Below are 25311 nucleotides of genomic sequence, written 5' to 3'. Positions count from 1 at the left end.
TCAATGTGTTGTCAGAGGTGATCATCGCGGCGTACAGTGTGATGATCATTTGTACAAGAGAGGCAGCATCATGTACAACATAGTCAACCCGTTCTCGCAAATTCGTAAAGTCAATATTGACTTATTAAATATGTGCATAGGTGATATACTAAACATAATAGATACCCTTAAAAAGATTCATAGAAAACACCGACCTTACCTAACCTTGTTAGTATCTTAAGATAAGCATCTTATTGCTTCGTAATTACAATTATTACTTAACCTATACCTATTATAGGTTAGGTAATAATTGTAATTATGAAGCAATAAGATGCTTATCTTAACATACTAACAAGGTTAGGTAAGGTCGGTGTTTTCTATGAATCTTTTTAGGGGTATCTATTATGTTAAGTATGTCACCTACGCACATATTTAATAAGTCAATATTGACTTATTAAATTTGCGAGAACGGGTTGCAACGTGACAGGAAGTGACACAGATGACATGGAGGAATTTTTAAAACTTGGACCTCTGAGAACAAGAGGTTTTAAAATAAAGAAAACAAAGGTGATATTTGCAACATTACCCTATTTTTCCAACTTGTCAATCAGTTTATAAAACAGTGTTTTTTAGATAACACAATTTTCTAGGAACATAATTGGAGTGTTATGGAATAATCACCTGTATACAATACTGTATACAACACACGTAAATAGGTACTTGGGAGTTAGTCAGCTGTCACGGGCTGCTTCCTGGGGGTGGAGGCCTGGTCGAGGACCGGGTCGCGGGGACACTAAAGCCCCGAAATCAACTCAATATAACCTCAAGATAACACGTCTATATATTTCAATACTCTTAAAACTATGTTTATAAATAAATATTTTATAGTGATACATTTTTTAAAATCTATGAATAATGCAATAGTGATGATAAAACATTATTTACAAGGAAAAGTGCCTCTAAATACATCCACTAAGTACATCTACAAACTTGGATTAAGCAAAACAAAATAATCCACTTGTTAATAAAATACTACATTAGTGTGCAAATGCCTTAATAAATGTGTTACTAACTATAGAACATACTAATGGCAGAATAGGGTTAAAGAATACAATAATGTATTAACCCTGTTAATACATTATCCCTGTTACCTAGCAGTAAAATAGGTACCTGGGTGTTAGTCAGCTGTCACGGGCTGCTTCCTGGGGGTGGAGGCCTGGTCGAGGACCGGGCCCCGGGGACACTAAAAAGCCCCGAAATCATCTCAAGATAACCCTATAAGCAGTTCCTGTGGCGTAGTGGTAACACACTCGATTGGCGTCTTGCGAGAACTTTGGCTTGGGTTCGTATCCTGGCCGGGGAGGATTGACTGGGCACTAATCCTTAACTGTAGCCTCTGTTCACCCAGCAGTGAATAGGTACCTGGTTGTTAAACAATTTACCGGGTCTTTTCCAGGTAAAATTAGGATATATATATATATATATATATATATATATATATATATATATATATATATATATATATATATATATATATATATATATATATATATGTCGTACCTAGTAGCCAGAACTCACTTCTCAGCCTACTATGCAAGGCCCGATTTGCCTAATAAGCCAAATTTTCCTGAATTAATATATTTTCTCTAATTTTTTTCTTATGAAATGATAAAGCTACCCATTTCATTATGTATGAGGTCAATTTTTTTTATTGGAGTTAAAATTAACGTAGATATATGACCGAACCTAACCAACCCTACCTAACCTAACCTAACCTATCTCTATAGGTTAGGTTCGGTTAGGTAGCCGAAAAAGTTAGGTTAGGTTAGGTTAGGTAGGTTAGGTAGTCGAAAAACAATTAATTCATGAAAACTTGGCTTATTAGGCAAATTGGGCCTTGCATAGTAGGCTGAGAAGTGCGTTCTGGCTACTAGGTACGACATATATATACATATATATATACATATATATATATATATATATATATATATATATATATATATATATATATATATATATATATATATATATATATATATATATATATATATATATATATATATATATATATATATTATTAAATATGACCGAAAAAGTAAGATTAATAATTCTAACACGAATTTTCTCAATCTTTCGTACATTATGCTTCACTGTTGGAGGTAAATCAAAAATCACTTCTCTAAAATTCATTTTTTTTATTTCTAGTCTGACGCGACACGGGCGCGTTTCGTAAAACTTATTACATTTTCAAAGACTTCACAAATACACAACTGATTAGAACTTGCGTTTCCCTGATTTTATCCCCTGCAACCTCCGAAGAGACAACTAACACAACACCTATACCCCCTATTAGACTATTTTACAGGAACTTCTTTTCCACAGCTCATAAAACAGAGGAAAGGGTCCTGAAAGATATTGTTAATAGAAACGTTATCCCTACAGACAAAAATCAGAGGATACAACTGACGATTTACTATAAAACCAGAAAAACGGCCAGCCTACTCATGAGAAACTCTCCAGACACGAAACAGAACGCTTTAAAAGAGACTAACGTCGTCTATGCCTTCAAATGCCCACTTGGGGACTGTAAGCTCCAAAAAACCCAGTATATAGGCAAGACAACAACATCTCTTTCTAGGCGTTTAACGATGCATAAACAACAGGGCTCCATTAAGGAACATATAATCTCTTCCCATAACCAAACCATCGCCAGAGAAATCCTAGTAAACAACACAGAAATCATCGATAGATACAGCGATAGCAGGCGGCTTGACGTTTGCGAGGCACTACACATCAAGAAGTCAACACCAGCAATCAACAGCCAATTATTGCACAACTATATTCTACCCACCTCAAGACTCCGCTCCAATATAGAAGCATCAAGAAATATGGACCAATAGGCTTTCTACAAACACTTCTATTCAATACCCATTGTTTCTGTTCTGTCTTGTGTTGATACTTTTAATACCCTATTAATATCCTCTAGTGTTCTGTCTTGTGTTAATGCCACATCATCCTTCCCACCTCACTCAAATGTAATGCCACATCACCCTTCCCACCTCACTCAAATGTAGATATAAAATCAGGGAAACGCAAGTTCTAATCAGTTGTGTATTTGTGAAGTCTTTGAAAATGTAATAAGTTTTACGAAACGCGCCCGTGTCGCGTCAGACTAGAAATAAAAATGAATTTTGGAGAAGTGATTTTTGATTTACCTCCAACAGTGAAGCATAATGTACGAAAGATTGAGAAAATTCGTGTTAGAATTATTAATCTTACTTTTTCGGTCATATTTAATAATATATGTCTACAGGAAAGACTGCTACCAAAATATACTAATATATATATATATATATAGACCTTCTGAAGATGTATTTAATATACGAAAGTACTTAAGGAAATTCCTGTTTCATTTTTCCTCCGTGGTCTGACATTGTCACATTCTTAATCACGTGTTTATTTTCGTAATATACACACACACACACACACACACACACATATATATATATATATATATATATATATATATATATATATATATATATATATATATATATATATATATTATTAAATATGACCGAAAAAGTAAGATTAATAATTCTAACACGAATTTATATATATATATATATATATTATATATATATATATATATATATATATATATATATATATATATATATAATATAATATATATATATATATATATATATAACTGAAAACTCACACCCCAGAAGTGACTCGAACCCATACTCCCACAACTGGTATGTACAGGGACGCCTTAATCCGCTTGACCATCACGACCGGACATAAGGAAGTGATAGCCGAGGCTATATGAACCACTTCCCCGCCGGCACTCGGATGGTAATCTTGGGCATAGCATTTTATCAAATCACCTCATTCTTTGGGGCACACGTGAGGAACACAAACTGAGGAACTCCCTTCTATTTTGTGTTCCTCACGTGTGCCCCAAAGAATGAGGTGATTTGATAAAATGCTATGCCCAAGATTACCATCCGAGTGCCGGCGGGGAAGTGGTTCATATAGCCTCGGCTATCACTTCCTTATGTCCGGTCGTGATGGTCAAGCGGATTAAGGCGTCCCTGTACATACCAGTTGTGGGAGTATGGGTTCGAGTCACTTCTGGGGTGTGAGTTTTCAGTTGTATATAGTCCTGGGGACCATTCAGGCTTGTTTGCATATATATATATATATATATATATATATATATATATATATATATATATATATATATATATATATATATATATATATATATATATAAAAGCGGTGGTGAAAGCGGTGGTGCTGCTTCTTTCAGGGAATCGCAGAAAATTATTAAATACAGAGGTCTAGCACACTGCTACAGCTTTGTTCCGATCGGCTCGGAGACCCTCGGTTCGTGGGGAAAATGTGCATTGAAGTTCCTGAAGGAATTGGGGGACAAATTGATCAGCGCTACAAAAGACCAGAGAGCAAAAAGTTTCTTGTTTCAGCGCCTCAGTGTTGCGATTCAGAGGGGAAATGCCTGTTGCGTCTTGGGCACTAGTCCAACTTCAGAGGAATTCGAAGAAGTGTTTGACTTGCAACAATGATCGAACCCGTCTGTGACATTCATCAATGTTTCCCATTGTTGTGTTTTTCAAGAGATCCATAACCTTTAAGCACCTTTTTGCATTATTATTTTTGTATCAACCCATGTATATCTTGTAACCATCAAATGCATAATAAAGCACAAAAAATATTCAAGGAAGGGGGTGGTAGGAGAAAAGCACACAGAAACTGTATTGGAGGAGATCTAAACATTCCCTCTAATGCGTTATGCGTGGTTTCCTCCGAGGCTATGGGTCCCCCTTCTTCCAGCTAGAGGTGGTACTCCCTTCTATAATATATATATATATATATATATATATATATATATATATATATATATATATATATATATATATATTTCATTGAATATGACCGCAAATTCTGTATTTATTATTTTCTGGTTTAGGGCTTCTATCCCTCTAACTATTTTCTTAGCATCAGGGCTTAATTGAAATAGGAGTTCTCCAAAACTCATTTTCGTACTTTTAAGGTGAAGAAAAGAAGTGATTTACTATAGAGTGTATTACACTTATTTGTATAATTTGCACGACGTTTCGAACCTCCATGGTTCATTCTCAAGTGAACAGATCTTACAAAACTAGTTGATTTTATACCCGCATTAGGTCAGGTGATAATACAATGAAGGTGAAAACATGGGGGGATACATAAGGGATAAACATAGGGGCTGCAGAAGGCTTATTGGCCCATACGAGGCATCTCCTATCTAAACACAAAGATTAATCCAGTGTAATTGGCAATTATATATATGGGGGGATATATAACATATATCATATATATATATATATAACATATATATATATATATATATATATATATATATATATATATATATATAACATATATATGGGGGGATATATATTGGCAATTATATATAACATGGGGGGATACATAAGGGATAAACATAGGGGCTGCAGAAGGCTTATTGGCCCATACGAGGCATCTCCTATCTAAACACAAAGATTAATCCAGTGTAATTGGCAATTACACTGGATTAATCTTTGTGTTTAGATAGGAGATGCCTCGTATGGGCCAATAAGCCTTCTGCAGCCCCTATGTTTATCCCTTATGTATCCCCCCATGTTTTCACCTTCATTGTATTATCACCTGACCTAATGCGGGTATAAAATCAACTAGTTTTGTAAGATCTGTTCACTTGAGAATGAACCATGGAGGTTCGAAACGTCGTGCAAATTATACAAATAAGTGTAATACACTCTATAGTAAATCACTTCTTTTCTTCACCTTAAAAGTACGAAAATGAGTTTTGGAGAACTCCTATTTCAATTAAGCCCTGATGCTAAGAAAATAGTTAGAGGGATAGAAGCCCTAAACCAGAAAATAATAAATACAGAATATGCGGTCATATTCAATGAAACATGTTTGAAAGAAAACCTGCTGCCAGTATACACCAATATATATATATATATATATATATATATATATATATATATATATATATATATATATATATATATATATATATATATATAATATAATATATATATATATATATATATATATATATATATATATATATATATATATAATATAATATATATATAATATAATATATATATATATATATATATATATATATATATATATATATATATATATATAATATAATATATATATATATATATATATATATATATATATATATATATATATATATATATATACACAGGTCTGTTTCTTTTCACCTGATGCCTCTGTTCACCCAGGAGTTAGACATTTGTCGTAGGTTACATCCTGGGGAAGGTTAGTAGTTGGCAAAAGGGATCTTCAATGGGCCTAAGTATAGGCTTCCTGTCTTCGACAACAGGTAACCATATATATATTATTTTAATTTTCAAATATAACACTAAATGCCTTATAGAACACATTACTTAAAATTTCACAGTAATTACCTTATAGTAACTACCTAAGTGTAGCTACAAGATGAAAGCTACCCCCCCCCCCCCTGTGGTATCCCATCTTCCCAGCATTCTTTGTCATATACGTAACGCTTTAAAAACTATGTTAATATTTGAGAGAAAAGCACTAAATTTGTTATGGCATTCATATACACACTATTAACGATGATGCCTTATGAAAAACTTTAAACGACATGTTGTTATTAAAGATTCGCTACCTGGAACAAAAAGTTCCAAGTAGCACGGGCTATGGTGAGCCCGTAGATAATTTTAAACGACAGGAAGAGGAAGAGCAAAACATCTAAGGCAGTGCAGTGGTGTTCAGGTACTGATGTATGTACAGTGGGCCACCTGGAGGTGACCTGGTGATGTTAGCTGCTGCCCGTGCCATCCTCGACCACCAAAGATGATGCCTCGGGATATGAAGCCACTGATACTGACAGCTGAAGAGTTTGGACAAAGCTAGATCAGGCAAAGAAGCTATATGACCATGGAAACATTTTCTTTAAATTAATATGCCATTATTAAATATTTGTTTGAAATGCTAACCAAACTGATATGGGCTCCTGAATAAAGCTGATTTAAAAAGTGGATCACAATCCTTAAATTGAAATGGCATGGATATGAGTACTATGTTATTGCATGGTCTTGGCAAAAGCGAATCTGTTTCCATTTCTCATATAATTTCTCAGACTCATCACTGGCTTCCAAATGTCGTCTCCAGCTCATGGCATACTCTGGTCTCACCTTCAAGTTCTCATACTCATGGTCAGGTTTAGAGGATATAGTGGACACACTGGTATGCTTGGAGGCTGATGTATAAAGGGCATCAGGAGGGATGGAGGCGAGAGCACCAGCTACTGCTGCAGTCTTGCCTCCTCTCCTACCAGCATTTGACCCAGTGGCAGAATATTTATGCCTACCATTGTTCCCTTTCTGGCTCTCAATGTCACTCTTGTCACTGCAAAAAGAATGAGAACAATGTGATTACAATTGATGTATAACAAGATAAAGTTCAGTGGTATTCACTACAAATGATAAAAATGTGATTATAATTGATGTATATCATGATAAAGTTCAGTGGTATTCACTGTAAATGAGAACAATGTGATTACAATTGATGAATAACATGATAAAGTTGAGTGGTATTCACTGTAAATGAGAACAATGTGATTACAATTGATGTATATCATGATAAAGTTCAGTGGTATTCACTGTAAATGAGAACAATGTGATTACAATTGATGTATATCATGATAAAGTTCAGTGGTATTCACTGTAAATGAGAACAATGTTATTACAATTGATGTATAACATGATAAAGTTCAGTGGTATTCACTGCAAAGGAGAAAAAAGTCAGTATTGTTTAAGTATTCATTTATGGTTCAGTTGACCAATTTGCTTGATGTAATACACTTGCATTACTCAAATATTTGCATGCAAACTTTTCATAAAAATATATTTGTTCAAACAGTTGATAATTTGATCAAAGATATCTACCTTTCCAGGTCAGTAGGTTTGAAGTCTCCTCGTTCTGTTTATAACAAAAAAAATTGCAAATTATTAAATTTGTTCTAGTATCAATACGATATATTAAATGATATAATGTCTAGATATTATAACAGCATGTATCTACAAGTAGATATTATCTACTATAATAAGCAAACAAGGAACAGTATACACACAGCAAGAGTAGTAATGTATAACAGGAAAAAAAAGGTAATCCTTGTCTGAAAAATGAAGCAATGAACAACTATGAATAACCGATGCATTACAAGGCACAGAAATTGCCCAAGCTTGACATCCAACACTAAAGATGGACAGTTCATACCATAAGAAAATACTTATTTAACTTGTTTACATTATATTCTATATATATTATATATATATATATATATATATATATATATATATATATATATATATATATATATATATATATATATATATATATGCGAACAAGCCTGAATGGTCCCCAGGACAATATGCAACTGAAAACTCACACCCCAGAAGTGACTCGAACCCATATATATTAGTTATATATATATATATATATATATATATATATATATATATATATATATATATATATATATATGTATATATATATATATATATATATATATATATATATATATATATATATATATATATGCAGTATATGTAAAATGGATGCATTCAAGGAGCTACAATTTTCAAGGAAGTGGCTAGTGGGCACCATTGGCTACAAAGGTGGAGACGTTACATACTCCCAACGTTAGTTAGTAGTAACGTTAGTCGTTGTTAACCAACGGTGCCTACTGTCTGTCTTCTAATGAAACACAGAACTGAAGAGCATTGTTGACCAAACCACACACTAGAAACTGAAGACTTAGTGTGTGGTTTGGTTAACATTTTTCAGCCACGTTATTGTGACTCCTCGTCTGCACTGAAGAACACTGTACAGTGGATTCTCCAAAAATGGACCATATCCTTCCGGACCCAATTCTGATTCGTAAATACTCAAAATTTCTTAATACAGTATTTAGCATTTTTTATATATATATGAATTTTTTGAAGCTTTCTGATAGTATATTATAGAATACATACTGTATAGTATTTCTCTGCATTTAGATACCTAAATAATATATTACAATGATTTTGTTTGCATATAAATGTACTAACAAAATATTGCTGTACTTGTAGGATTGTCTTAATTACCAATGACAACAAAATAGGCACATTACTCTACAGTACAGTATATGAAGTATTGTACAGTATTAACAAATTTAAATTCACAACAAACTATAATTGAATTGAATATTATCTTGAGGTTATCTTGAGATGATTTCGGGGCTTTAGTGTCCCCGCGGCCCGGTCCTCGACCAGGCCTCCACCCCCAGGAAGCAGCCCGTGACAGCTGACTAACACCCAGGTACCTATTTACTGCTAGGTAACAGGGGCATTCAGGGTGAAAGAAACTTTGCCCATTTGTTTCTGCCTCGTGCGGGAATCGAACCCGCGCCACAGAATTACGAGTCCTGCGCGCTATCCACCAGGCTACGAGGCCCCTTATTGTATTTAAGAATTACTGTCAATAAATTTGAATACAATAGTAGCAGTGAACAGTACAAGAGTCCCCGTGGAGTCCCCATGGTATGGTGGTAAGATACTCATCTGTCATTTCGCGAGCGCTTTGTCCTGGGTTCGTATCCTGCCCAGGAAGGGTATACTGGGCATCAATCTTTAACTGTAGCCTCTGTTTGCCCAACAGTAAAATGGGTACCTGGTTGTTAAACGATTTGGCGGGTCGAACTCCGGGAAAAAATTAGGATTGAGGACTTGCCCAAAACGCTACGCGTGCTGGCGGATGTACGAGAATGTAGGAACTCTTGTATATATAAATAAACAAACTAAATAAATAAACAAATAAAATAAAAAAGTAGTGTCAATGCCATATTACTCTGCAAGCCGCTTCCACACCTTAGCATGATTAACTTTATCTAATAGATAGGCCCTCCTGTCTATAGCTAAACAGTCCCCAAAAAATCGGATAAAAACCTGATTTTTGGCAATTATTTTAGTGGATGACGCAGCATTGCGTCATGCCCGGACGTAAGTGTTAAATTAAGAAGTTCATCTTGTCTGATGTACTTTTGTTGTTGTTGTTGGATTACAAGGTTTCAACTTGCTAATTATGTTATATCAAATGACAGTAAGAAAGAATGTTTGAGTAACAAGAGATCAGTCCAGCATCATGCGGTGAAAAGTCGGGGAGAGGGGAGGGAGGCGGGGTGTGTTCTCTTTGCTGTTTTCTGTCTCTCCGTAGGTTGTCTTCTATTTCTGATGGGGTTGTCTAGTCCTTTCTTTCTTGGCTTTTTCAGGACCGTCATTTGATGCCGAATACTATCGCATCGTATTGTGCGGCGCTGGTGGAGCCGCTCCAGCTTACGTCTGGAGTGGATATAATTTCCGCCCCGTTCCGTAAGCTTTCTTGTGCTTTGTTTCACCTCTGGCCAGCTCATGCGCCGCCCGAGACGTTCTGGTCCTTGGGTACTCTTTTCTCTCTCTCTCCTCCTCGGTTTGTGGTGCCCTTACGGTTCAGGATCGTTTTTCCAAGGCTCTTTTCTGTTGGCACTGGCCTCTGGGGGTCAGGTTGGTGAGCTTCATGCTCTCCTCCAGCGAAGGGGTTTCTGCTCCTTCGGTCCTGGTGGTCAGTTTGTTCGGCTGCAGTCGTGTCCTCCTTTTCTGGTGAAGAATGAGACGGTGGCTTTTCTTAGGCGGCCCTTGGGTCAGTGATGCTTGGTTGGTCAGGCCTGGGGTGCATCATTTGTTGTGTCCGGTTGTGACTCTTCGCCGTTATCTGCGCGCCTCGGACTTCGTGGCTGGGGATGCGCCTTGGGTTGATCTGCTTGCGGCGCTGCAGCTGTGGTGTGAGGTTTACGTGTTTCCTTGAGAGTTGGGGGCGTTCTGCCTCCATGTTCGGTTTTCGGTTGCAATTTTCTTACCATGTGTGGTTTGTTGTAGCTCCAGGGAGCTGCTTTTAGCTCCCTGTAGCTCCAGGGAGCTGCTTGTAGCTCCCTGTAGCTCCAGGGAGCTGCTTTTAGCTCCCTGTAGCTCCAGGGAGCTCCTTGTAGCTCCCTGTAGCTCCAGGGAGCTCCTTGTAGCTCCCTGTAGATCCAGGGAGATCCTTGTAGCTCCCTGTAGATCCAGGGAGCTCCTTGTAGCTCCCTGTAGCTCCAGGGAGCTCCTTGTAGCTCCCTGTAGATCCAGGGAGCTCCTTGTAGCTCCCTGTAGATCCAGGGAGTTCCTTGTAGCTCCCTGTAGATCCAGGGAGCTCCTTGTAGCTCCCTGTAGATCCAGGGAGCTCCCTGTAGCTCCAGGGAGCTGCTTGTAGCTCCCTGTAGCTCCAAGGAGCTCCCTATAGATCCAGGGAGCCTCCTGGGCTCACTCACAAAATGGCGTTTCATTACATTCAACGCTGGGTTTTTTCCCTTTTTCAATTTAATTTATGGTATGACCTCAATTAGTCTTAAGTCTTAGCCCAAGTGTTTTCCCCACACCTTGCCCGAAATGCTATGCGTATTAGTGGCTTTAGGCATAGTATGTATGACGACGTTGCTGGAACCATGTGTATTGGCATTTGCCTTTCTATTTGATAATTTCAACAACGTGGAGAGGGGGGGACCTGCTGCATGGGTAACAGCTTCTCCTCTATATCTACCTTCCCAGGCTGCAACTTCATAGTCTTAGACTGAAGGATGCCTACTATAAGCCTACATAGTATGTACTAGCTCTATCTAAAAATCCAACATTATGTTTGTAACTTATTTTGAATCTATGTACTTTTATCTGAATAAACATTATCTTATTATCTTAAACATTATATATATATTTTTTTAATTTTATGAGGTCCAAATTTTGGAGGTTCCACTGTATAGCATATATCAAAGCTTGTACTTTACAAAGTTTATATTTATATATATAATATATATATATATATATATATATATATATATATATATATATATATATATATATATATACATATAAATATATATATATATATATATATATATATATATATATATATATATATATATATACTTAAAAACAAGTTATGCTACTATGTAAGACAAGGAATACCAAATTATTATCACAAAAAATGGTGATAGATATTATTAGCAGTTGTGTGGTCAGCTAACATGACGTATCATGCCACCAATGGGCGGAATAAACTACAGCAATGTATATATATAACAGATAAATAGATTGAACACAACTTGTCTATGTTATCTGCTCACAAGGTGATAACAATGCTATCTTGTGGCTCTCAGACTCACATGGTGTCAGACGTTCCCAACATGCGGAAGATAAGAGTTGATACAGGTAGATCTCATACCCCAAAACCACAAGGCTATACATGACTCAAACATCTTTTTTTCTTTCTTTTTTTCCAATTAAAATCATTTATTGTTTGACGCAATTCATAAACAATAACTTGTGTTTGTGCAGAACAATAAACCAAACTTGCAGCTACTAGCAAACTATTGAAGTATATATAGATCACTGTATACTTAAATGAAATAACACTTAGAAATATTTGCAAAATTTCACAAAATCTTTGATATCAAAGTAAATCCTGTTTAGCCTACCACACAGCCCAATTTCAAGGCAAAACTTAGTTTGAGTATGTATCAAGTACATTATGTCAGTAATATACTTGCTCCATATTCTCATTAGCTTATGTGTAGATAATGAGATGGCTCTGTTGACCAGACCACACACTAGAAAGTAAATCGACTTGAGAATGGTCCAGGACGGACCGAAACATCGTCGTCCCTTCACCTTCTAGTGTGTGGTCTGGTCAACATGCTTCAGCCTCGTTATTGTGACTCATCGCCTGCACATGGCTCTGTTATCTCATGGCAGGCTCATGGCATGGCATCGCCATGCACATGGCTTAAGGCATTAATTACAATTAATACCTCTTCCCAAACCTGCTACAGGATGGTCGGGTGATTGATTGATTGATAAAGATTAAGCCACCCAAGAGGTGGCACGGGCATGAATAGCCCGTAAGTGGTACACAGTTGGTCGGGTGATGTGTCGATTAGGTATATCACCAGTCTACACCTCACAATAAAAGGATAAACTGAAATCTTGAATTTTACAACTATTTATTTCATAGAAACAATTGTATTGTATTCAATATTCTCTTACTACTGGTTTAAATCTAAACCATATTGTAGTAGGCTATTTAATTAAAATTACTATTTTTAAACACTAATTAAGGAAACTGATGTATAAATGTCATTAAAAAGTACATGTACCGGTATTGTATGAATGCGTTAGCCGTCATTAAATTACAATTGCTATAAACATTCTAAACAACAATATGTTATGTTCAGATTAGTTTAAAAAATCAAAAAATTTATTTATAAATTTTTGAAGAAATCATTGTATGTATACAAGCTTCATATTATGAACAAAATCAAAACCGAAGTTTCTAAAAATTAAACATGTTTATTGTAATTTTGTTTTCTGCTCAGAGGACACACTAATAAATATTATGATTAAGCAATAATATACAATTTGCTTGAAAACTACTTCTCTAACTAATGCAATTTACAACCATGATAAAAATGTCACTAATACAGCACATGTCCATCACACCTCAACAAAATCATCACAAAGGTATCCCTCCACTGCCTATATAGTGTCCATCACTGCTGTGAATGCATATACCACTACAAACCCAGAATTAGAATAGCTATTAATATTGACAGAGCTGAGCTTCAGATATGTTTAACAAACTATGATTCCATATTTTACTTCCCACTTGTTACTTGGCAACATTATTGTTTGGTTTAAGTAACACACTCTAGTGAAAATGTGCAACTTGTACTCATGTCAAGATAAAAACACTTTCAACATTATTTCATTTAACATTAATTTGTCTATAATTTTAGTGATGAGAAACAGTACATAGAGATATTTTATTGGTAAAACATGTTTTGTTGCCATGTTTCAACTTTTGCCTCAGCGACCTCACCTCCACCATAGTCCCACTGATGTCACCCCCACCTTTGTCCCACTGATGTCACCTCCACCATTGTCCCACTGACGTCACCCCCACCTTTGTCCCACTGATGTCACCCCCACCTTTGTCCCACTGATGTCACCCCCACCTTTGTCCCACTGATGTCACCTCCACCATTGTCCCACTGACGTCACCCCCACCTTTGTCCCACTGATGTCACCTCCACCATTGTCCCACTGACGTCACCCCCACCTTTGTCCCACTGATGTCACCCCCACCATTGTCCCACTGACGTCACCCCCACCTTTGTCCCAATGATGTCACCTCCACCATTGTCCCAATGATGTCACCTCCACCATTGTCCCACTGATGTCACCCCCACCATTGTCCCACTGACGTCATCCCCACCATTGTCCCACTGACCTCACCCCCACCATTGTCCCACTGATGTCACCCCCACCATTGTCCCACAGATGTCACCCCCACCATTGTCTCACCTACCTCTCAAAATGTCTCCCGGCCACATGAACAAAAATACCTCTCCCGGCCACATGAACACCCCCCCCCCCTCTCGGCCACATGAACACCCCCCCCCCTCCCGGCCACATGAACACCCCCCCCCCCTCTCGGCCACATAAGTAAAATGAATACAACACACGAAACACAAAATATAACAATCAGTTCTGCAGAAAAATTGGGTGTCAAGAAAGTTGCAATGCACTGTCTCGGTGCGACTAGAGGCAACTCAAAATAAGTCTTCCAGGAGAAGGAACTCGGTCCCGCAGAGAAGCAAACTCCGGTGAGAAATGGTCTTTACTGAAAGTGCCCGGGAAGAATGTCTTGAAACATTAGCTAAGGTGGCAAGTGGTAATGAGACACAAGGTGAACAATGTTCATTAACTTAACTCTCTGGGAGACACTTGCCTTAAGTAAAAACAAAATAAATCACTTATATAGGGCCCTACAGATGGCCCTAAGGGTCCCAGGGAGAAGTGAACATGTATCTTGTACCAAATATTGAGCTCAGGTAAACAGTAATACCTGAGTAGTCCAGGACAAACCACGAGTGATTAATAGTACTGAGGTGACTTGGACGATATCCTGAAAACAAGGATAGAGAGGTTGTTGGACCACTTGTTCCAACTATCTCTCACCCTACCAACCTCTATCGAACAAGGATAGAGAGGTTGTTGGACCACTTGTTCCAACTATCTCTCACCTACCAACCTCTATCGAACAAGGATAGAGAGGTTGTTGGACCACTTGTTCCAACTATCTCTCACCTACCAACCTACCAACCTCTATCGAACAAGGATAGAGAGGTTGTTGGACCACTTGTTCCAACTATCTCTCACCTACCAACCTACCAACCTCTATCGAACAAGGATAGAGAGGTTGTTGGACCACTTGTTCCAACTATCTCTCACCTACCAACCTACCAACCTCTATCGAACAAGGATAGAGAGGTTGTTGGACCACTTGTTCCAACTATCTCTCACCTACCAACCTCTATCGAACAAGGATAAAGAGGTTGTTGGACCATTCAGAGTTATGCTGTAGCTAGTTTGGCCCCTATCCCAAACATCTCTGAAAGTTTGGATACCTTGTTTGTTAGTGAAAATAACTTATTGCATGATGCATCAGTACTGGGTTGATCTTTGATCCCTTGTGCATCCCTGCTTCAGAGAAAGAGGCAGGGAAGAAACCTTTGTCCGCTCGTATGTAGGGAGTCTCCTGGATACCTGGGGCCGGATTCACGAAAGCACTTACGAACCTGTACATCTTTTCTCAATCTCTGGCGGCTTTGTTTACAATTGTTAAACAGTTAATGAGCTCCGAAGCGCCAGGAGGCTGTTTATAACAATAACAACAGTTGATTGGCAAGTTTTCATGCTGGTAAACTGTTTAATAAATGCAAACAAAGCCGTCAAAGATTGAGAAAAGATGTACACGTTCGTAAGTGCTTGCGTAACTGCTTCGAGAATCTGGCCCCAGGTTCGTAAGTGCTTGCGTAGCTGCTTCGTGAATCTAGCCCCAGGTTCGTAAGTGCTTGCGTAACTGCTTCGTGAATCTGGCCCCAGGTTCGTAAGTGCTTGCGTAACTGCTTCGTGAATCTGGCCCCAGGTTCGTAAGTGCTTCCGTAACTGCTTCGTAAATCTGGCCCCAGGTTCGTAAGTGCTTGCGTAACTGCTTCGTGAATCTGGCCCCAGGTTGGTAAGTGCTTGCGTAACTGCTTCCTGAATCTGGCCCCAGGTTCGTAAGTGCTTGCGTAACTGCTTCCTGAATCTGGCCCCAGGTTCGTAAGTGCTTGCGTAACTGCTTCGTGAATCTAGCCCCAGGTTCGTAAGTGCTTGCGTAACTGCTTCGTGAATCTGGCCCCAGGTTCGTAAGTGCTTGCGTAACTGCTTCCTGAATCTGTCCCCAGGTTCGTAAGTGCTTGCGTAACTGCTTCCTGAATCTGTCCCCAGGTTCGTAAGTGCTTGCGTAACTGCTTCGTGAATCTGGCCCCAGGTTCGTAAGTGCTTGCGTAACTGCTTCGTGAATCTAGCCCCAGGTTCGTAAGTGCTTGCGTAACTGCTTCGTGAATCTGGCCCCAGGTTGGTAAGTGCTTGCGTAACTGCTTCCTGAATCTGTCCCCAGGTTCGTAAGTGCATGCGTAACTGCTTCGTGAATCTGGCCCCAGGTGTGGACATGCTGGTCCAGTAAAGACTGGTACTGTACAAAGTATATGGACTCTACTAAGAGGGGCAGCCCAGTAAACATAAATAAAATATTGTAATATTCCCACTGTAAGAAATATTAACTATAAAAAAAAAGGAAAATATTGTTTTCACAAACATAGAGCCCTCTACAGTGGGCTCTATCAGGTGCCTGATACAGACCCCCGCCCCAAGGGTACACAATATCGATCAGGTGCCTGATACAGACCCCCACCCCAAGGGTACACTATCTCCCCCAGGTGCCTGATACAGACCCCCACCCCAAGGGTACACTATCTCCCCCAGGTGCCTGATACAGACCCCCACCCCCAAGGGTACACAATCCCCCCCAGGTGCCTGATACAGACCCCCACCCCAAGGGTACACAATCTCCCCCAGGTGCCTGATACAGACCCCCACCCCAGGGGTACACAATCCCCCCCAGGTGCCTGATACAGACCCCCTCCCCAAGGGTACACAATCCCCCCCAGGTGCCTGATACAGACCCCCACCCCAAGGGTACACTATCTCCCCCAGGTGCCTGATACAGACCCCCTCCCCAAGGGTACACTATCTCCCCCAGGTGCCTGATACAGACCCCCTCCCCAAGGGTACACTATCTCCCCCAGGTGCCTGATACAGACCCCCGCCCCAAGGGTACACAATCTCCCCCAGGTGCCTGATACAGACCCCCGCCCCAAGGGTACACAATCTCCCCCAGGTGCCTGATACAGACCCCCGCCCCAAGGGTACACTATCCCCCCCAGGTGCCTGATACAGACCCCCGCCCCAAGGGTACACACTCCCCCCAGGTGCCTGATACAGACCCCCGCCCCAAGGGTACACACTCCCCCCAGGTGCCTGATACAGACCCCCGCCCCAAGGGTACACACTCCCCCCAGGTGCCTGATACAGACCCCCGCCCCAAGGGTACACACTCCCCCCAGGTGCCTGATACAGACCCCCGCCCCAAGGGTACACACTCCCCCCAGGTGCCTGATACAGACCCCCGCCCCAAGGGTACACAATCCCCCCCCAGGTGCCTGATACAGACCCCCACCCCAAGGGTACACACTCCCCCCCCAGGTGCCTGATACAGACCCCCACCCCAAGGGTACACACTCCCCCCCAGGTGCCTGATACAGACCCCCACCCCAAGGGTACACACTCCCCCCCACCAGGTGCCTCATACAGACCCCCGCCCCAAGGGTACACAATCCCCCCCAGGGAATACTGAATGGATGTCCACACAGGCTGCGGCTAGCCCGACTACATGTTTTGAAGACTGATATCAACATGAGAAGGAAGGGATAAAAAGGTACAATTATTGTAGATGACAAAATAAACATCTGATCTTGAGGTTATCTTGAGATGATTTCGGGGCTTTTTAGTGTCCCCGCGGCCCGGTCCTCGACCAGGCCTCCACCCCCAGGAAGCAGCCCGTGACAGCTGACTAACTCCCAGGTACCTATTTTACTGCTAGGTAACAGATGGAGCATCAGGGGTGAAAAAAAATCTGCCCATCGTTTCTCGCCGGCGCCCGGGATCGATCCCGGGTCCACAGGATCACGCGTCCAGTGTTCTGTCTGCTCAGTTGCCGGCTCCTTATTACACACGTGTGGGTGTAAATCACAGAAATTAACACGTGAAGAACAATGTGACAGTGTCAGACCACGAAGGAAGAATTGAAACAGAAATTTCCTTACAGGAAGACCTTACCTTGAGGTGCTTCCGGGGCTTAGCGTCCCCGCGGCCCGGTCGTCGACGTTTGGCCAAAGAGGCCAAACCCCCAAACATACGAGCGAAACAAAGATGCGAGAAAAAACTACATGACAGTAAGGAGAGAGGCAGAGAGGAACTTTGAGAACGGTATAGCAGACAAATGTCTGCTGATATATGCAGCAGACATTTGTCTGTCTAATGCAGCAGACAAATCCAGACCTTTTCTATAAATTCATTAAAAGTAAGCTGCAGGTAAAGGATAATATTCTGAGGTTGAAAATGGGGGACAGATACTCTGAAAGTGAAAAGGAAATGTGTGAAACATTAAACGAAAAGTTCCAAAGTGTGTTTGTATAAAATGAGATCTTCAGGGAACCAGACACAATAAGAATTCCAGAGAACAACATAGAGCACATAGAGGCGTCTAGAGATGAAGTAAAACAAATGCTCTTGGAGCTAAGTAAGAACAAAGCAGTTGGTCCAGATGGAGTTTCACCATGGGTTCTGAGAGAATGTGCACCTGAGCTCAGCATACCACTTCAGCTGATTTTTTCAGACATCCCTGTGTACAGGAGTCATAGCAGGTGTGTGGAAACAGGCTAACATAGTTCCAATCTACAAAAGTGGCAGCAGGGAAGACCCCTTCAATTATAGACCTGAATCATTGACAAGTGTAATAGTCAAAATATTGGAAAAAAAAAATAAAAAGCAAATGGGTAGAACACCTGGAGTCAAACGATATCATATAAGATCGTCAGTATGGTTTTCGATCTGGAAAATCGTGTGTATCGAATTTACTCAGTTTCTATGATCGAACCACAAAGATTTTACAAGAAAGAGATGGTTGGGTTGACTGCATCTATCTGGACCAAAAAAAGGCTTTCGACAGAGTTCCACATAAGAGGTTGTTCTGGAAACTGGAAAATATTGGAGGGGTGACAGGTAAGCTTCTAACATGAATGAAAAATTTCCTGGAATGTTACGAGTGGAGTACCGCAGGGTTCAGTTCTTGCACCGGTGATGTTGATTATCTACATAAATGATCTGCCAAATGGAATACAGAATTATATTAACATGTTTGCTGATGATGCTAAGATAATAGGAAGGATAAGAAACTTAAATGATTGTAATGCCCTTTAAAAAGATCTGAACAAAATAAGTATATTGAGCACCACTTGGCAAATGAAATTTAATGTGCTTGACTGCCATGTTATAGAATGTGGAATTGGAGAACATAGACCCCCACACAACCTATAAATTATGTGGAAAATCTGTAAAGACTTCTGATAAAGAAAGAGATCTAGGGGTGGTTCAAGATAGAAAACTATCACCTGAGGACCACATAAAGAACGTTGTGCGAGGAGCCTATGCTATGCTTTCTAACTTCAGAATTGCTTTTAAATACATGAATGAAAAAATACTAAAGCAATTGTTCACGACTTTTGTTAGGCCAAAGCTAGAATAAGCAGCGGTTGTGTGGTGCCCATATCTTAAGAAGCACATCAACAAACTGGAAAAGATGCAAAGACATGCTACAAAGTGGCTCCCAGAACTGAAAGGCAAGAGCTATGAGGAAAGGTTTGAGGCATTAAATATGGCAAAACTAGAAGATAGAAGAAAAAGAGGTGATATTATCACCAAGTACAAGATAGTAACAGGAATCGATAAAATTGATAGGGAAGACTTCCTGAGACCTGGAACTTTGAGAACTAGAGAACAAAGATTTAAACTAACTAAACAAAGCAGCCGAAGAAATATAAGAAAGTTCACTTTCCAAAACAAGAGTGGTAGACAGTACAAGTAACTGTACCTGTAATTTTTTTTAATTTTGCTAGAAATTACTTTCTTAAAATTATGCTAGATTAAGGATCTGCCCGAAACGCTACGCCTGCTAGTGGCTTTACAAGAATGTAAAACATCAAATCTCTGTACTCTCATAAACCCAATATATCTTCATGTTTATAAATAAATCAATAAAATAAATAAATCGAATAAATAAATAAAGTTAAGTGAGCAAGTGGTAGAGGCCGAGACCGTCAGTAGTTTCCCGAATACATTGGAATACATTGGAATACATTGGAATACATTGGAATACATTGGAATACATTTCCATGGCCCGAAACGCGTTGCGTAATAGTGGCTTTAGGCATTGTATGTACTAGCTCTATCTATATATCAATCCATTAATGTAACATCACTTGTATGTATGTACCTTACCTGAATAAACATATTTATTTATTTATTTATTTATTTCAAAGCGTTATATGACAAAGAGTGCTGGGAAGACGGGACACCACGAGCATAGCTCTCATCCTGTAACTACACTTAGGTAATTAAACTTCAGTAATTACTAAATAACGTTGTAAATAACGAATTAAAAAAGGTCCACTTATGGATGTCAACCAACAAACTCACACTAAACACACAACAGATCTACTACATCTTATTTGGAAGCAAATCATCAAATGAAATTCAGCTTGGGATAGACAATTACACACAGAAATTACAATAGCGTGATGCATCAAATGAACAAATCTACAAGGGCCGTGACGAGGGTTCGAACCTGCGTGCGAGAGGATCCCAGACGCTACCTTAATCGACTGAGTTACGACATGGTAAAAGAATTGCAACCGGGAAATCATCCTGATTTACCAATGGTTCCTGCAGTCTCTCCGAGACACAAACCAGGGTTGCACCCCCATGCACTCGAGCTATGTCAATAGGCCGTTCTACCTCTTCGCGCTTACTTCATTACACACAGAGATCACAATAGCGTGATGCATCAGGATGTATGCATCCTGAGTTTTTGACCAGGATGCATACATCCTGGTCAAAAATTGCACCCGGTAAATCAGGATGATTTACCGGGTGCAATTCTTTTTACCATGTCGTAGCTCAGTCGATTAAGGCAGCGTCTGGGATCCTCTCGAATGTAGGTTTGAACCCTTCGTCACGGCCCTTGTAGATTTGTTCAGATAGACAATGTTAAAATCAGTAATAAAAATGATGGAAAGTTCCTTGGCCTATACTTAGACAAGAGACTCAACTTCAGCACTCACATTCAACACATAACCAAGAAGTTTCAAAACTGTCGGTATGCTGTACTTTCTAAAATCAGATATTATGTTCCAAACTTTGCTCTCCTCTCATTATACTATGCGCTAATCTACCCCTATCTAACATACGGTATCTGTGCATGGGGTTCAACCATGCAAGCCAATCATTCTACCTCAAGCCCATCATCACCCAACAAAAATCAGCCATCAGAACAATAACAAACTGTCTTCAGACAACACACGGCCCCCTCTGTTTAAATCCCTAAATATGCTAAACATTAACTCACTTCACACATTCTCTTCTGCCATTTACACGTACAAAACCTTGTTCCTAAATGCAAATCCTGATCTGAAACTCTTCCTTGATAGATGTAACAAAACCCATAATCACCACACCAGAAATAAATATATCTTTGATATTCCCAGAGTCAAACTAAATCTGTATAAGCACTCTATGCAAATAAAGAGACCTAGTCTATGGAACTCACTCCCTAAAAAATTAAAAACCTGTCCAACCTATTCCTTAATCAAAAGTAAAACCAAAAAGTGCCTAATATATCTTGTGCTACCCACTCCCACCAATATCTTGAGGTTATCTTGAGATGATTTCGGGGCTTCAGGTTGAACTTTACCACAGGCATTCTTGGAGCCCATGGCGTGATATATAATAAGAATTTTTATATACAGAAACCAAAAAAAAAAAAAAAAATTGCTTACAATTTTTCACAAAGAATTCAAGTGGGGTTGTCACTAGGCAGGAGACTCCGGTAAACTGAGGTCTGTCACGCGCTCAGTTGGCCCATATGTGTATCAACAAAATACGGGTGCGGGAATCGAACCCGCGCCACAGAATTACGAGTCCTGCGCGCTATCCACCAGGCTACGAGGCCCCATATTCACCTAAGCCACACAACTTCACCATTGTAATCACTGCTATCATTCTGTATCATGATTTTTGTGCTGAACACAAATTAAACTACAATGTACCTAGAATTAATCTTCAAATTATGATACAATGTGCCTGTTGATAATTCTCAAATTTTACTATAATGAACCCGTTAACATTCTTCAAAATTTTCTACAAATTACCTACTTAAAATTATCTGTTAGATAAAGGACCTGCTCAAAATGTTATGCATGTTAGTGGCTTTATAAGAATGTAAAAACATCAATGCTATGTATAGTGGAACCTCAGTTTTCGAAGTTTTCAGTTCTCGAGCTCAATTTCTTCAAAAAATTCAACTCGGTACTTGAGCAAACCAAGCACAAACTCGAGGTTTACCTTAGTGCTTGAGTTTGTTGATACACATATGGGCCAACTGAGCGCGTGACAGACATCAGTTTACCGGAGTCTCCTGCCTAGTGACAACCCCACTTGAATTCTTTGTGAAAAATTGTAAGCATTTTTTGTTTTTTTTTGGTTTCTGTATATAAAAATTCTTATTATATATCACGCCATGGGTTCCAAGAATGCCTGTGGTAAAGTTCAACCTAAGACTCGTAGGGGCCTCGTAGCCTGGTGGATAGCGCGCAGGACTCGTAATTCTGTGGCGTGGGTTCGATTCCCGCACGAGGCAGAAACAAATGGGCAAAGTTTCTTTCACCCTGAATGCCCCTGTTACCTAGCAGTAAATAGGTACCTGGGAGTTAGTCAGCTGTCACGGGCTGCTTCCTGGGGGTGGAGGTCTGGCCGAGGACCGGGCCGCGGGGACACTAAAGCCCCGAAATCATCTCAAGATAACCTCAAGAAGACAATAGTTGTGAGGATGACGCTAGAGGAAGAACAAGAGATCATTCATAGTGAGACAATGTGATGTCTCACTACAGACAAGTGTTAAAATGTAGGGAAAACAAGTGTCTATAGACAGATTCTTAGTAAGACAAGCAAGCAGTGAGCCACAACCAGGTCCTAGTGGTAGGCCTACAGAATGTAAGAGGGAGAGTACCCCAGAAATGTCATCTCTGCTGTTATAATGGAAGGGGACTCCCCCTTACAAACACTAAGACCTCTCCTCCTGCCCCAATTCTTCACTGTTATCTTGAGTTATCTTGAGATGATTTCGGGGCTTTTTTTTTAGTGTCCCCGCGGCCCGGTCCTCGACCAGGCCTCCACCCCCAGGAAGCAGCCCGTGACAGCTGACTAACACGCAGGTACCTATTTTAGTGCTAGGTAACAGGAGCATAGGGTGAAAGAAACTCTGCCCATTGTTTCTCGCCGGCGCCTGGGATCGACCCTGGGACCACAGGATCACAAGTCCAGCGTGCTGTCCGCTCAGCCGACCGGCTCCTCAGAAAGGCCCTTTCACCCTCCAGGGTAAAAGAAAATCTGCCCAATTGTTTCTGCCTCCGGCGGGATCGAAAGAAACTTAGGACGACACCAGAACCCGGATCCTACGACTTTGGCGCGTTGTAGTTCTAAGGGCTCGGCTTTGATCCCAGGTGGAGGCGGAAACAATTGTGCAGAGTTTGAGGTGCAGGTGATAGGTGAACAGACCAATCAGGGTGAAAGAAACTGCCGATTTGTTTCCGCCTCCACCGGGGATCGAACCCGGAACTTCAGGACTATGAATCCCAAGCGCTGTCCACTCAGCTGTCAGGCCTCTTTTGGGTCAATGGTCAGAAGACTGTCAAATGCTTTTTAATATTGACAAATGTTAGACTCTACATGCGGGGCATAACAACCCTCGCCTCTACTATCAAATTAAGCGACCATACGAGTCATAAATACTCATACTCCGCCCAAGTAAAACAGAAACAAGCAACACTTAGTGGGCCAGCCAGAGGCTTAGGGCCCGCCCAGTGGGCCAGCCAGAGGCTTAGGGCCCGCCCAGTGGGCCAGCCAGAGGCTTAGGGCCCGCTCAGTGGGCCAGCCAGAGGCTTAGGGCCCGCCCAGTGGGCCAGCCAGAGGCTTAGGGCCCGCTCAGTGGGCCAGCCAGAGGCTTAGGGCCCGCCCAGTGGGCCAGCCAGAGGCTTAGGGCCCGCCCAGTGGGCCAGCCAGAGGCTTAGGGCCCGCCCAGTGGGCCAGCCAGAGGCTTAGGGCCTGCCCAGTGGGCCAGCCAGAGGCTTAGGGCCCGCCCAGTGGGCCAGCCAGAGGCTTAGGGCCCGCCCAGTGGGCCAGCCAGAGGCTTAGGGCCCGCCCAGTGGGCCAGCCAGAGGCTTAGGGCCCGCCCAGTGGGCCAGCCAGAGGCTTAGGGCCCGCCCAGTGGGCCAGCCAGAGGCTTAGTGCCCGCCCAGTGGGCCAGCCAGAGGCTTAGGGCCCGCTCAGTGGGCCAGCCAGAGGCTTAGGGCCCGCGCAGTGGGCCAGCCAGAGGCTTAGTGCCCGCCCAGTGGGCCAGCCAGAGGCTTAGGGCCCGCTCAGTGGGCCAGCCAGAGGCTTAGGGCCCGCGCAGTGGGCCAGCCAGAGGCTTAGGGCCCGCCCAGTGGGCCAGCCAGAGGCTTAGGGCCCGCCCAGTGGGCCAGCCAGAGGCTTAGTGCCCGCCCAGTGGGCCAGCCAGAGGCTTAGGGCCCGCTCAGTGGGCCAGCCAGAGGCTTAGGGCCCGCGCAGGAATATCCCTGAAAACAAAAAAAAAACTATCAAATTAATACCATTACATTACAGGAGACTGATGAAGAAAAGGAGCTTGGAGTTAATATCTCCCACTCATTAAAGGTTGCACAACAGGTGAGTGCAACAGTCAGAGAAGCTAACCAAACTGAGGATAATCAAGCCTACTTTTGACTATAAGGAAAAGAAGGTAATAGTTCAACTTCATACATCTCTGGTGCGCCCCCATTTGGTTTACAGTATCCAGGTATGGAAACCTTCT

General features: G+C 41.0%; 1 protein-coding gene across 1 annotated transcript in view; it reads right to left on the bottom strand.

The window, feature by feature from the left end:
- The window catches only part of LOC123772917 (irregular chiasm C-roughest protein), a gene marked incomplete at its 5' end in the record, with an annotated part of 93462 nt that overhangs the window by 4589 nt on the left and 63562 nt on the right, over positions 1 to 25311 (bottom strand). Inside the window, 2 exon segments of the mRNA XM_069323222.1 lie at positions 7254 to 7467; positions 8007 to 8040. Coding sequence (XP_069179323.1) covers positions 7254 to 7467; positions 8007 to 8040 — 248 coding nt within the window.

Source organism: Procambarus clarkii, chromosome 12 (genome assembly GCF_040958095.1).
Source record: "Procambarus clarkii isolate CNS0578487 chromosome 12, FALCON_Pclarkii_2.0, whole genome shotgun sequence".
NCBI lineage: Eukaryota > Metazoa > Arthropoda > Malacostraca > Decapoda > Cambaridae > Procambarus > Procambarus clarkii.
This window is presented reverse-complemented; position numbering and strand designations above follow the sequence as displayed.